Below are 15766 nucleotides of genomic sequence, written 5' to 3' on the forward strand. Positions count from 1 at the left end.
TGTTTGTTGGTTTTATTTTCCTATGTATTCCAATGTAAAGTGCCTGTAAAAGTATTCACCCCCTTGTAAGTTTTTACATTTCATTTTTATAAAACAATGAATCACATTGGATTTATTTTGACGTTTTTGACATCGATCAGCAGATAAAGATCATTTAATGCCAAAGTGAAAACAGATCTCTGCTGAGTGATCTAAATTAATTACAAATATAAAACACAAAATAATTGCTTGCATGAATATTCAGTGTCTTCAATTCGGTATTTAGTAGATGCACCTTTGGCAGCCATGAGAGCCTTGAGTGTTTGTGCACAGGACTCAATCAGCTCTGCACATCTGGACTCTGCAGTTTTCACCCTTCTTCCTTGCCAAACTGCTCAAGCTCTGTGAGGCTGCCTGGTGTTGGTGAGTGAACAGATTATTTTAAGACCAGTCACAAAGTCTCAATTGAATTGAAATCCAAACTCTTACTCAGCCACTCCAGGACATTGATGTTGTTTTTAAATCATTCCTGTATTGCTTTGGCTTTATCCTTGGGGTCATTGACATCCTGAAAACAAAAATCTTATCCCGAGGTGCAGGTTACTTGCAGGCTGAATTCCTCCAGGATTTTCCTGTATTTTCCTGCATTCATTTTGCCCCGCTACCTCACAAGCCATTCACGGCCTGATGCAGGGAAGCCTCCTCACAGCACAATGCTTTTTGCTTTATGACGGGGATGGTGTGTTTTTGATCATGTGTATTGTTTTTATGGCAAATACATCATTTTAGTCAGATGGCTAAAAAGCTCAATTTTGGTCTCATTTAGACTGTAGAACTTACTTTCATCTGATTTCAGAATCTAACATGTGTTTTCTGGCATACTCTAGCCAAGTTGTTTTTTTTTTTGTTTCTTTTTAACAATGGCACTCTACTATAAAGCTATGACTGGAGAAACACCTGGGCAACAGGCGTTGTATGCACAGTCTTTTCAATTTCAGCTACTGGAACAGTTTTAGAGTTGTCATAGGTCTCTTGGTGGCCACCCTCACTCTTATCTTCTTCTTGTATGATCACTCCATTTTTGGATGGCCTGCACTTTGCAGATTCCCAGCTGTCCCACACTCTTTCCATTTCTTCATGATTGAATAAACTGGACTGAACTGGATATTCAGTGACTTGGCTATTTTCTTCTCTGCATCTCCTAACTTGTGTATTTCAGTCACATATTCATGGAGATGCCTGAAGTATTCTTTTGTCATCATTGTGTATGTTAGGCCACCATACTGACTCACCAGAAGTCAGACCTTCCAGATAAGGTGCATCTACACTGTGATCAAATGAAGCCTCTTGGCAACAGACAGATGATCTCCATTGAACTAGTTTTGAGACTTCTAAAATCAACTGGCTGAAGCCGTGGTGATTTAGGGGTGTCATATTAAAGGGGGGCGAATATTTACGTATGAGGTCAATTACTTTGTGTTTTTTTTTATATTTGTATTTAATTTAGACCACTTTGCAGAATTCATTTCACTTTGACATTAAATAGTCTGTCAGTCAGTCAGTCATCATCCAACCCGCTATATCCTAACAAAGGTTCACGGGGGTCTGCTGGAGCCAATCCCATTCAGCACAGAGCGCAGGGCAGGAACAAATCCCTGGGCTGGGCGCCAACCCACCACAGATTAAAGAGTCTTTTCTGATCATTATCAAAAATGTAAATTCACTATAACTTAATGTTAAATAACAATAAAATTAATATTTTTGTAGGCACCGTATGGAGTTGAAATCATTTAAGATAAAATAAAGTGGAGGACTCATAGAATTAATAAGAAACTCCTTGTTCTTGTAATTGGCTTACTGTTATGTGGGCTTCAACACATTCTGATGCTGTATAGCAAATCAATTGTTTAACCAGGGATATGTGTAATATGCCTGTGAAGGGGATTTTTTTTCGATCACTCTTTCACGTAGTTTTTCATGAGGAAAGATTTCTGAAAATATTATTAAATTCATGGATGCCTGTTTCTGTCTGTCACTATTTATGTCCTTTGAGCAAAGTCAGGGATAGAGTAGCTAAGCTTCTTCATTCATTTCCAACTCAGTTCTTTTACGTACATCATGATTCAACAAGTCTTGCGTCAGAGGCTGAACTGCCACCTCCTGCATTACCAGATTTCCTTGCTCATCTGAAACACTAGAAAAGACAGAATTAGAATGTTTTCCAGTAATTTGAGTATTGATGTCATCACTAATTCAAGAAACAAAATCAGCTTTTGTTGTGCATTTCTTCAGAAAAGAAAGTCAATACTTACTGAAAAAGTTTGATGGATGTTTTTAGTTTGTTGTCAACTACATCATCAGGAATGGCAGACTTAAGTTCCTTTCGTACTCCTAGGAGGTGGTTCATAAGCTTCATGAGTTCAGGAGATGCATTTTCATCGTCACCTTCAACAATTCCCAGGTGGGCCCGCCCCCCTCGTTCTCGGTCACGGATGTCCTTGGCCAGTGTAGTCCCCTAAAAAAGCCAAGTGCAAAGATAGTAGCAGGCACAAAGGTGGGAGAATCATTAATGTGGAGTGGTTAAAAACACTAGGCCAAATGATACTGAAAGAAAAAATCCAACTGAAGGAAATATTTTTTTGGTAATACTTTGGGTTCTGGGATTTATTTTGCATTCAGTGAATCATTACATTTATAGGCATTTGAACTGTGTTGGCTGCTTCCTGTCACAGAAGCAAGCAACTGAACCACTGAGAAGGACAAGTTCAGGCAAGAAGGGCGTGAAGCTTGGGAGCACTTCAACAGCTGAATATATGTTCTGGAAGTGAGTGAGAAGGAAGACATAGTTTGGAGGGGGTGAGAGGGCGTAATCCACAGCAGGATAAAATGCTGCCTACGTCAGTGATTTGCTGTTATGAGTGAATGTTACTTTGAGTATACTATAAAAGGAGGTGCAGAGAATATTTATACTGTATTACTCATGCTAAAGGCTGCACTTAATTACACATTTTACATGCTATTTCACTTTATTATTGCACAACTCTGCTTATTCATATGCTATAAAATGAAATTTGAAATCCCCTCTTCATTCCAGCTCCTACCTCGCCTGCAGCATATAACTAATAGGAAAGGAATGCTTTGGGCACAGTTTCACTATCGGAACCCATCTTAAGCCTATTCGCTTGTAAACAGTTTGTCACATAAAAAGGTCACACAATTCATTTTAGTTCAGGATATATTATTTATTAGAGACATGGTGTACCTTCAACCTTTCCATGCGATTGCTTTCAGGTCCATTCCATTGGACTATCAGATTCCCCAAATCAAGCAGAAACACGTCTCCTTTGTTGAAGCTTTTCCAATTCATTTCAACCTTTTGAAAAGTAAAAAGTGTGACATGTGATACATGTGGAAACGGTAATTATTGCAAATAAAAAAAAGCTTTCGAGCCATCTTTTTTTTGACAGGAGTGTTGATCTAAGGCTTGGTCTGTCCCTGAGGCGGAGGCACAAACCTCCGTTGGCTTTGAAATGTTTGACTGCTTTGTATAGTAAGATTTGGTTTGTCGCCTGAGGGATATTCTATGTGTAAATAAACAGGGAATCCAGTTGAAAGTATCACATGATAATAAGACTCTTCATAGCGAGACTGAATTACTTAACTCAATGAACTTTATTGAAAAGGAAGAAAAATAACACATTATATAACATTAAGTTCAATGCGTTAGGTGACTGTAAACTAGAAACTGAATTTGAACTCGAAATTGAAGAGTGCATGGAGTAGTCAAGAACAGATAGATCATACATAAGGAATTTCATAATCATAAACAAGGAACATCATACATGGAACATAAGGAATTTGACAGACAAGATGGCCATTCAGGCCATCAAGCTTGTTAAGGTGTCCCACTATATTATCCAGATTATTCTTAAAGGTTGTCCAGGTTTCTACTTCAACTACATGCCTTGGTAGTTTGTTCCATATTCCCTCAAATTTTTGAGTAAAGAAGTGCTTCCTGACTTCAGTCATAAAAGCTGTTCTCTTCAGTTTCCACTGGCGTTCTCGATTACATGATTTACCCTTAAGTTGAAAGAATTCTGCCGGATCTGCTTTCCTCAAATGATGTCATTGTTTTGGTATACATTTGTTTGTTCTCAAAGATTATCTCAAATTGTACCATGTTGCAATCATTGTTGCTTAAAGTATCAATAACTTTTTTTTTTTTTAACTAATCTGTCTTTATTGTTTGAAGAGGTGACATTTACTCCCATCACCACGTGATTGGCTTGAAACAAACTGGGTGACAAGACAGTTGTTTGCCATTAACATCATTTCAGTTTCCTCTTTTGTATTACTGATAGCAGTTTCCCAGTCAATGTTTGCAAAATTAAAATCAATCTTCACCACTACATCCTCGCTCATGTCTTATTTGAATAAATAATATGCTATTGCCTAAAATATCTAATATTGACGGCCTGTAGAACACTCCAATAGCTAAATCTCTGGCTTTTGTCCTTACATAGCTTATCCCCACAGTGATTTTGATGTGTTCCCTTTTTCCATCTTAAATTCATAGGCCTGAAGATTATTTTTTGCACATAACATCATTCCTCCTCCTGTCTCCCCGAAGCATGTATAGCCACTAAAATTATATTCCGCTCAATCACTCTCAATTAGCCATGACTGCATAATTCCTACAACATCCTAGTCCAAAGTCAATACTATTGCTTCTAGTTTATGCATTTTCTTTCTGGTGCTCTTCACATTAAACAAACATTTTAATGGAGGAAAGCTACTAACTGCCTTTTTGGTCAAAATTGTATTAGATTATGACCAATTTGATCAAAGAAAGTACAAAGTAAGGTGGGAATGTATTTCAAAAGACAGGAGTAGTCAGAGAGTGCCCAGAGAAAAGCTACACAGACATGGGCAACATGCAAAATCTGCACTGACATTTACTGAGCTGGAATTCAAGCCCAAATCCCGGGTGATGTGTGAGACAGCAGCACCATCATGCTACATTGCACATGGTAAAATGATCTGTTTTTGTACCATTTTTGTTGTTGCTTGAAGCTACAAGTCTGTTAAATTGGGACATCCTAACTTCATTTGTACCAGAACATTTATAAATATAGATGAGATCATAACATTTTAACTTTAGATTTTGTTCTCTGTTAACAATTTACAGTACATATAAGAATTCGTATGTCTATGAACCATACATATTTGCCCAAGACTTTTAACAATTAACAATTTTGGGATCTTTGGATCATACTTAATGGCAGAGGGGGTGTTATTAGAATATACCATTTATCTGTGTGCTGATTGGTGTATTTTCTAGCTAGCTGTATTATACTGTCTGTAAATGTACCTGATAAAGGAAGCTATTCTGTTAAATTCCTTCAGACTTTCACGTTGCATTGAACAAGAGCACATAGGGCTCCATCTATTGGTTTAATTAAAGGACATCCATTTTGTAATACATTTGTAATGATAACTCAAAATATATATATATTTTTTCATTTATGGAGTATTTTTGACAACTGTGAATTTAGTATTTGTTAGAATATTTCATCATTTTGTCGATGATGCCATATTACCACTATTTTATTTACAGTTGCTATAGATCTGTATGTATTTTACATGCTGTGAGCAAGATGTTTTTGGTGTGACCCAACATTTGCGCTATAGACATATGAGCGCCGACAAAATCGCAAAAGTATCATTAAATATGAATTACTAGTTTAAAGCATATATAATAATGTTTATTTTAGAAGTCAATATTATGAGACGCGGCATGCCATCAGAACGGCACGCAGATAGTCCTTAAGATCACGCCCTGCATATGTAGGAAGAATTGCAGCAAGACATCTTGATAGTCGAACGTATTTAGACTTGCTGGCTGCCTGACTGCTGGTAATTCCGCTTTGTATACAACGCGTTATGCCAACCCTCGACTGAGTTATTTGTTTGCAGCATGCCATCAGCAGTTATAACAGTTATAACCTAGCACATAATGTGTACATAATGCGCATGTACGCGTCCCACTCTCTTAGCCTCTCTCGCAATTTTGTCGGTGCGCATTTGTCGAAAACCATTTAGTGGGTTTGTCGGCGCTCATTTGTCCGTCGCGGTTTTGTCAGGGCTCATATGTCTATTGCGCTTTTGTCAGTGAACCATTTATGGTCACAACACTGCATTGCCAGGCACATGACCACCAGCTTTCAAAATGTAACACTGGCATGAATTTTCTATTTAAAAATGTTGGTGGGCATTTCAAGTTATCTGGTTATTGTACAAAAATTGTAAAAGTTTGCCAATATTAGTTAGGAATAAGAATTCTATCTCAAGTCAATTTGTATTGTTTTAGGTTTCCACCCATTTTCTGTCTTGAATATGATTTTGGTTTTAAACATAGGCCATTAAATCCAACTTTACCTTTACTACAAGTCTGCATACTCCTTCAGTTGGATCATCTAATATCCCTGTCATTTCTTTTCTTCATCTTGCTGAATTCATAACACTACTATTACTACTGTCCCAGCACTGCCTCCAGGACATAGAGAATTACTCAAAGTAAATAACTTTAGGAAACAGCCTGCAATTCTTTTGGCTCATATATATTTTTTTTTTATCAGTTACCCTTTTTTGTATATTGCACACAAAGAAAATAACTTGCCTCCCCAGCTACCACATGCTTTTTTCCTTTCACATGTAACAACCTCATGACTTTATAGACGTTGGTCTCCACTTGTTTCAGTCCTGAGGCAACACCACCTTGCTTGTATCTAAGGAAAAAAAAGAAAACAATCCCAAATGTCATGAAATATCAGTCAAAGAACATCAGTTTGAAAAGTGGCAGATGACAAGTGTATTAAATTGCCTTTTTATCTCGATTTTAAAGTTTACAATCCATGTCTGTGGTATTCTTGTGAGAGGTATAATGATGTAATGGTGACTGACGGTGGCCAAGTTAAACTACATGTGCCAATCACCTATGCAGCCGCTAAATCAAAATGAAAAATATATCCATGAAATGCAAACACATCCTCATTATGGAGAAAACGACTCTTCAGTGGAATCAAGTGAAACAATATCAACATATACAGCCAAAACAAAAGACATAATCTAACAGCAATGTCAACCAAAACAGGATCACACATAAACACGACAACAAGGCCAAGATAATCAAAAGTAGAACCTTTATTCTAATGACCGTAGAAAACAGAAGTCGAGCTTCAACTACCTAGGAAGTATAGTGAACATGCATTACACAGTGCAACAGATGAGGGTAACAAGGCAAAAGTGAGTAATTTCAGTACAAGACATCTTTTAATATCGAAAAAGATGTCTGAGGCTCAAGCAACATTTCACTATAAACAAAGCTCATAATTTTCAGATCAAATATCAAGCAGTTCAATTCTATGTGTGGAGAATATTAAGAAAGTGAATTAATAAATTCCCTTAAAATCTACAACTGACAATGAAAAGCTAAGTCACAAAGAAGAGAAGAGCAAGTGAGGAGGAGGAATAAACAGAGTCTGATAAAGCACACCTATGGAAGGAAAAACAGTAACATCACTAAACTAGCTGATAAATGGTACACACATGCAAAACACAGCCAAGGAAGATGAAAATCCACTGGAAATTTAAAAGAAGGAACTGAATTAAAGAGTGAAACAGAAGGCTAGAGATTAAAACAAAGAACATTAGAAACACTTTTGATGAGAATAGGCCCAACATTGATGAACAATCCTATCCACCTAATTCCTCCAAAATAAGCATCAAGTCTATTTTTGAATGTACCTAAAGTCCTACTGTCCACCACCCTACTTGCTATCTTATTCCACATGTCTGTAGTTCTCTGTGGGAAGGAAATTTCCTAATGCTTGTGAGAAATTTACCCTTAAGAAGTTTTCAAATTCATCCCCATGTTCTTGTTGAACTCATTTTAAAGTAACAGCCTGCATCCACTGTACTAATTCCTTTTATGAATTTAAATACATCAGTTCTGTCTTCTCTTACACTAGTTTAAATTAAATTAAAGTGTGATAAAAATGCAGGTATATCAGACAATAACTTTGAGTAATGTTAACATTTACCACCCCGGATGGAACTGAAGAGTCACATAGTGTGGGGGAGGAATGATCTCCTCAGTCTGTCAGTGGGGCAGGACAGTGACAGCAATCTGTCGCTGAAGCTGCTCCTCTGTCTGGAGATGATCCTGTTCAGTGGATGCAGTGGATTCTCCATGACTGACGGGAGCCTGCTCAGCGTCCATTGCTCTGTCACGGATGTCAAATTGTCCAGCTCCGTGCCTACAATAGAGCCTGCCTTCCTCACCAGTTTGTCCAGGCGTGAGGCATCCCTCTTTTTTATGCTGCCTCCCCAGCACACCACTGCTAGAAGAGGGTGCTTGCCACAACAGTCTGATAGAACATCTGCAGCATCTTATTGCAGATGTTGCAAGACGCCAGCCTTCTAAGATCACGGGGTCCATGAGGAGCCTGGTCCTCCTAAAATCCACCACCAGCTCCTTGATTTTGCTGGTGTTCAGGTGTAAGTGGTTTGAGTCGCACCATTCAACAAAGTCCTTGATTAGGTTCCTATACTCCTCCTCCTGCCCACTCCTGATGCAGCCCACGATAGCAGTGTTGTCAGCAAACTTTTGCACGTAGCAGGACTCCAAGTTGTATTGGAAGTCCGATGTACATAGGCTGAACAGGACCAGAGAAAGTACAGTCCCCTGCGGCGCTCCTGTGTTGCTGACCACAATGTCAGACCTGTAGTTCCTAAGACGCACATACTAAGGTCTGTCTGTAAGATAGTCCACGATCCATGCCACCAGGTATGAATCTACTCTCATCTCTGTCAGCTTTTCCCTAAGGAGCAGAGGTTGGATTGTGTTGAAATTGCTAGAGAAGTCCAGAAACATAATTCTTACAGCACCACAGCCTCTGTCCAAGTGGGAGAGGATTTGGTGTAGCATATAGATGATGACATCCTCCGCTCCCACCTTCTCCTGGTATGTGAACTGCAGACTATTAACTCACCCAAAGTCTTGGGAACATATAACTGCCTCACTCATATCTTTGCACTGATTTCCTGTGTGGTGGATGGCCGGGTCCCATAGCTTGCAGGGACGCCCCTTTGACACTGAATCTGAACACATGGTGGCAGCCCTCCTGGGTTACATTGGGGCCACAGGCATGGGGCTCCAGGGCTCAGCCCTGTTGGACTCCATGGCCCCCACCGGGAGGAGCTACATGGCTTAACAAGCCCATGTGGGCTGGAATGCAGCCACACCCAGAAGTGCAGCCTGAATTAGGTTAATTATCACCTGAAGCATTTCCGGATGGGCTATAAGAACAGCCTGCAGCCACTACTCGAGGTGCCAGAGTCGGGAGGAGGAGGACGAAGACAAAGCTGCCTGGGAGGAGTGGAAGAAGAAGAAGAAGAAGAAGAAGTCGATGACGACGACGACGACGACGAAGAAGAAGAATATTTTTGATTTGTTTTGTGCGGTGCTTTGTGGGATTGTGCTGTTGCTGAGGGACACGGGGAAGACGTGACCACCAGTGGAAGAAAATAAATCTTTTCTTTTTATTTTTACCTGTGCTTACGTTGTCAGTCTATGTCGGGTTGGGCGCCTATATAGCACCTTTCACACCTGTTAAATACTATATATCTAATTAACTTCCTTTTGCTTACATATTAATTTCTCCATGACTGAGGTCCAGTTTGCATATATAATATAACAACATTATTGAAACAATTGATAGTCTTCTAATGAAGAATTACTTATTGTCTCCACATTAAACAAAAGTCACTGAATGACTAGACATTTAGTTCTGTAGCTCCCAGGTTGTGGAACAACTTATTCCTGTACATTTGACAGTCTTCCACAACTTCAGGCATTTATTTGCTGATTGTAATTTGATTGTTTTTATCTTATTTATTCATTTGGTCATTTGAACTCTTTATTATTATTATTATTATTATTATTGCAGTAATCCCCCGCTCTATCACAGTTCAGCTATCGCGCCCCCGCTACATTGCGGATTTGTGGACTTTGTGCTGGCTCTGTGCTTATCGCTCTGCGTGTCAATCATTTAAAAGCCTGTACAGCAGCTCTTATTCTGTCTCACTGCCTTGTCTTGCATGAAGTTAAAATGTTTTATAATAGAGAGATGTTACTCATATCCTTACCCCGACATCCACATATCATAATTGTTTACAAAGTGTGTTTTAATAAGTTTACATGTGTTTAAAGCATGTGGGATGGGTATTTTAAGGCTTAAACTATAAAAAAAAATGTGGTCTTTCTATATCGCAGATTTTCACCTATCGCGGGTGGATATGGAACGTAACTTCCGCGATAGTTGGGGGAATTACTGTATTACTATTATTATTATCCATCCATCCATCCATTATCCAACCCGCTATATCCTAACTACAGGATCACTGGGGTCTGCTGGAGCCAATCCCAGCCAGCACAGGGCGCAAGGCAGGAAACAAACCCTGGGCAGGGCGCCAACCCACCGCAGGGAACACACACACATGCAGCCACACATCAAGCACACATTAGGGACAATTTAGAATCACCAATGCACCTAACCAGCATGTCTTTGGACTGTGGGAGGAAACCGGAGTACACGGAGGAAACCCACGCAGACACGAGGAGAACATGCAAACTCCACACAGGGAGGACCTGGGAAGCAAACCCAGGTCTCTTTCCTGCGAGGCAGCAGCACTACCACTCTGCCACTGTGCCGTCCTTTATTATTACTATTATTATTATTATTATGTGTTTCTGTTTAAATTATATTTATGTACAACATCAAAGAGATTGTGAAGGCTTTTATAAATAAAATTTATTATTACTATTAAAAAATTTGTTGTAAATAAATGTGCAAGAAACTTTATTAGGTGTTTTATACCACACCACATAGGAGGGTTAAATTACTCTTTGACGTGTGGACTTACTGCACTTTCCTTCCTTGGATTGTGAGATAATAAAGAGGCTGCAAAGGAAAAAAAACAGCATATAAGACTAACACGTTTAATGAGAACATGAGGGCAACCATTAAGAAGGATTTAACATTGGCTAAAAGGAGGTTAGAGATGGATATAGCAGATAAGGTGAAAGATTATTTCAGTATTTTAGTAGTAAAAGAACAGTCAAGTAGAAGGTGAAGCGCATCAGGAATAGTAAAGGGGAATTAAATGATACTGACTCTGAGATAGCAGATGCTATAAAAAGGCAGTGTCCATAAAATTCAATATAGTAAAGTGGTAAAAAAACAGAGTACCTCAAGATTCAAAATTTCAGCTCACAAAGTTGTCTATTGTCTCTTCCTTGCAAAGTGGGATATGTCTGCAAAATTTTGTTGAGATTGGACAATGGGTGAGGATTTGTATAATAAAGCAACACATCCACCCACATTGAGTTTTATGCAGTACCAGCTGTCCTCTGTGGCTCCACCCGTGTAGTAGTGAAACATTTAAAAAAAATTGAATCATTTGTTTGGACAAGAATTTATATTAATAGCTTTCGTATCCAAGGGGCTCATGATATAAAATATTTTTGGTTTTGCTATCGGGGCAAGAATGTAGCTGTTATCTCTTTGCCAAAAATTTTGAAAAGCTAGCCATGTATCTCCAACGTCAAATATTGCCACTCTATCTGATCGTATTCAGCTCTGACGGGAGAGCGTCCCCGCATGGGGTGAAGAACACGTGGCCATGATATCTCTGCCAATGAGCAGGTACCCTCTAAAACACACATAGCTGTGATCTCTCTCTCAAAAATGTCAAACGTTACTCTTTAACAATCTTTAGATGATAATATCCACTGAACAAACAGGTATTGCTAACTAAGAGGAGGTAAGGTATGTTCCAAGAGGCAAGAGTTAGAGTGACTTGAGGCTGGTGCCTGAGTGAGGATGGCCTACTCCCCCTTCCCTTGGCCCGCAGCCTGCCTCCTGGATTTGCACAAATAAATCAAACCGAACTATAATACCTAGCGTGATGAGAGAAGTCGCAAAATGAAACGGAATGTTCAAGTAAATTAAAGAAAAAAACCTGATCTAAATCCGTTACGTAGTTCTCTCGTGAAAAAAAATTGTTACTCTTTAACAGTCTGTAGATGATAATGTCTGCTGTACATACAGGTATCGCTAGCTAAGTGGAAGCAAGGTTCGTTCCAACACATGGTGAGAGGTAGAGTGACTCAAACGGAGGCTGGCTCGTGAGCTAGAATGGCCGTGCCCTGCTCCTGAGGTCCTACTTCCCCCTCTCCTCGGTGACTTCCACCAACAGGACGACACGTCAAAGAGCTTTCCAAAAGCGTGACTGCCACATCTGTGGAAGATAGCTTCTCCATTGCCAGAGCAACTGCAGGCTCCCAGTGCTGCAGCGGCTGACAACGAAAGCAAATCCGAACCGACCGCAGACTTGCTATAAGAACCTGTCGTCGACTGGGTGATGCAAGGAACATCAAAAATGCCACAACCATGCCTAATTGCTGTGTCTGTGTATAGGAGAATGATAGATCCTGCTACAATAAATAACAATGCTGTTCCTGTTTCAATCAGAATAAAGCTGGTTTTGCTAAAGTACTGAGACTCACCCTCATGTTTTGGGGTGTAAGACAGGGACTTACACATCACAGTGCGAACAAATTGGTGCCGCAACCGAACTATAATACTTAGCGTGATGAAAGAAGTCGCAAAATCAACCAGAATGTTCAAGCAAATTATAGAAAAAAAACGATCTAAATCTGTTAAGTAGTTCTCTCATGAAAAGCGGACAGATATACTGACAGACGTTGGATTATATACAGTATATATATATATATATATAGAGAGAGAGAGATGTTAGATAGCACACATAAGAAAAGAAACAAGCAGGATTTGCCACAGAACTACTGGCATCCCAGACAGGACATGCAATATACAAACTCAAACTGTGATCATCAGCAATGAGGTCAATGCAATGGAAACTGCTATATACACCATAAGTGTGCAAAGCATCTAATGGCAGAAGTGGCATTTTATTGATTTCCTGTCCTAAGGCTGAAGATTCACCATTCAGATAATTTAAGATCAGAGTTCATGTATGACAGAAGTAAAGATATAGTTACATGAGTCCTTGCTTGAAGTATGCCCTGAACGCCTCACTCTCATATCCTTGGCATTCGCGGTGCTGCACTGCCACTCCTCCTAAATGGTCATCCATTTGTGTGGTGTAGATGGCAGCTGCTCCTTGCTCATCTTGTGAGGATACTTTTCCAATCCAATAGTGAATATCGTAGGTGAAATTGTTGCTGACTTTGTGAGTCTAAAAAAGAAAAAATATGTGCCAGTTAATAATTCTAACCATTCCCTTTTTCTAACAGAATACACAAGAACCATTGTACACTTACACTTATGTCTACATTACATTTATGTATTTAAATTGGGCAAATTCCAGGGTTTGTCCATCACAGTTTATTGTGAGGAGCAGCATTGAATGATAATGATGAACCAGTCCTGGATCACACATGTACTAGGTGGTCTTGCTGTCTTCTCTTCTCTTTCCTTTTAGCTACTGTGTATTTCATTTACATTCCTCTCTTATACAACTTGCATCTGATCCTCCTCCGCCTCATTTCACTATGACAATAGGTTCACAGTATTTTCTAGTCTTGAAGAAGATCATGCAAAGGAAAGTTGAGTTGCCAGTAGACAATTTGTTATGTAGCTTTAGGAAACTAGAACATTGCAGAACAACACCCAAAAAGGTCCATAGTTGACTTTATATAGTTATAGTTGTAATAATAGCAGTGGTATTATCACATGTACAGAGTACAAGGAAACTCATAATTATACATCCAAACAACAGGCAATGTGTCACCCCTCTCCAGATCCATAATAAACAAGAATATATTAAAATGCAGAAAATAAGATCATGGAACGAGATTATAACATCTATTGCTAAGTGTCCTCTTTATAGATCATTTTGAGTAGTAAGAAAAGTGCTATATAATTAATTAAGTAATTAAGTATCATTTATGGTTCAATATTTATGCATTATTCTATGCTATGGGTTATTGGGGGAAAAAAAGCACAAAACAGCTGGACTAGAACAATTGAGACAGTGTGAAATTTAATATTTTATTTAGCTTCAGTGGATGCGGGTGCAGTATGTACCACTACAAGTTCATAGATTTAGCATCATGGGTTCAAATCCCATAACCAGTTATTGCCTATGTGATGTCTGCACATTCCCCCCATTTCTGCATGAATTATGTCTACAGAGTGTGTTTCGTGCTTTAGTTATAAATAACATGTTGTCACCCTCTGTTCCCGCAAATGTCAAAGAGAAGTGTATTGCTTTCTAATTTCTTCTCGTCTCATTCATTTAAATACAGAGAAGAAAACTAATTAACTGCAAAATAATGAAAAGTTTAATTTGATAGCCACAGGATGGTTCCCAGATGATTCCAATGACTAATAAGGGGGCACCTCTGGACAGAAAAGGATCAGTTTGGTTCCTAAACTAGATAAATTAATACAATGGGGAACCCAAATTAGCATGTTGGCGTTTACCCATGTTAATAGAGAGCACTATGGTTTTGTTGTACAATATGTATGGGTTCCTCCGTCTGCAGCTCACCTTGTGGTAGTAGTAGTAGTAGTGGTATTGTCATGTGTACAGAATACAGTGAAGTTCTTAGCTGCTTGCCCAACCAACATGCAACATTTCACTGCTCTCCAAGCAGGAGCATCTGAGGTTGCTAAAGATTGTTCATTACAGACAGCCCCAGGGCTGGCTTCTGCATGCTCTCCCAGACCCCTTAAGTAATTCCAAAGGCTTGCTTTAAAGTAATAATTTGCCATAGCTTTATGACCCCCTCTGCTCATAAGACTATATATGAGCTTAGAGTCTGGAGGTGAGAATTTTACAAGGGATCAAATGGCAGGAAGAAGTAGAAGGTCAATATGGAGAAGGAATATAATAAAGGTGAGAAAGTAGTAGTGCTGCAGTGTTGTGACTAGTTGATCAGCCTTCACATGAAGAAGGCAGGAACTGTTAGTTTCTACATAAGCCCATTAGACAACAGACTTTTGAAACTTTACTAATTTACTGGTCAACAAGCATTTTGCTACTGGGAGTCTTTCACCTCCTTTACTTTAACAGGTTTCACTTGCTGACTCCAAATCTGAAAACCTTTTACGTCCAGCATGTCCCATTTTTTAGTTATGATCGTTCCAGGTGTTGGACAGCTAGGGTGACTGGACAGTAAAGGCGGATAACCATTTTGATAAATACCAGTAATTCCACTAGGGATGCCATTGAGATAAAAGAATTTGCCACACGTTACTAACAGCTGTGAGTTGTTTACCTTGCCATTATTATTATTTTTTTACTATTCATTTTTAATTAGCAGAAAAAATATTTGTTACTGATGTACCAAGTATTATAGGACTCTAAAGCATAATGACACAACTCAACATGACATTGCAGTAGGCAGTGGTTTTACTGTTAAACATAACATTGCATTTCAGGACATTTTGATCATTAGATTCCCCATTACTTTGAAAATTTTGTCAAGGCGATGGACAGAAATGGCGATGCTTTTCAGCATTTAAGAATTTAAATCGAAATTAAAAATTAAATTAAAAGAATTTAAGTGAAGTCAAAAAGAAGGAATGTGTTTTTATTTGTTCCTGAAATCCGTGAACTGATGCTTGACGATGAGTTCCAAAGGAAACTGAAGCCCAATGAATCAGCAGCATGGGAA

At 39.0% G+C, this 15766-nt stretch overlaps 1 protein-coding gene across 1 annotated transcript in view; it reads right to left on the reverse strand.

Moving 5' to 3' along the window:
• vil1 (villin 1) overlaps positions 1-15766 on the reverse strand; it is a 121766-nt gene that overhangs the window by 71027 nt on the left and 34973 nt on the right. The window contains exons 4-8 of the mRNA XM_039756426.1: positions 13124-13320; positions 6659-6767; positions 3242-3352; positions 2292-2494; positions 2095-2173 (exon numbers count right to left, since the gene is read on the reverse strand). Coding sequence (XP_039612360.1) covers positions 2095-2173; positions 2292-2494; positions 3242-3352; positions 6659-6767; positions 13124-13320 — 699 coding nt within the window. The remainder of the gene's footprint in view (positions 1-2094; positions 2174-2291; positions 2495-3241; positions 3353-6658; positions 6768-13123; positions 13321-15766) is intronic.

This window comes from Polypterus senegalus, chromosome 6 (genome assembly GCF_016835505.1).
Source record: "Polypterus senegalus isolate Bchr_013 chromosome 6, ASM1683550v1, whole genome shotgun sequence".
Taxonomy (NCBI): Eukaryota; Metazoa; Chordata; class Cladistia; order Polypteriformes; family Polypteridae; genus Polypterus; species Polypterus senegalus.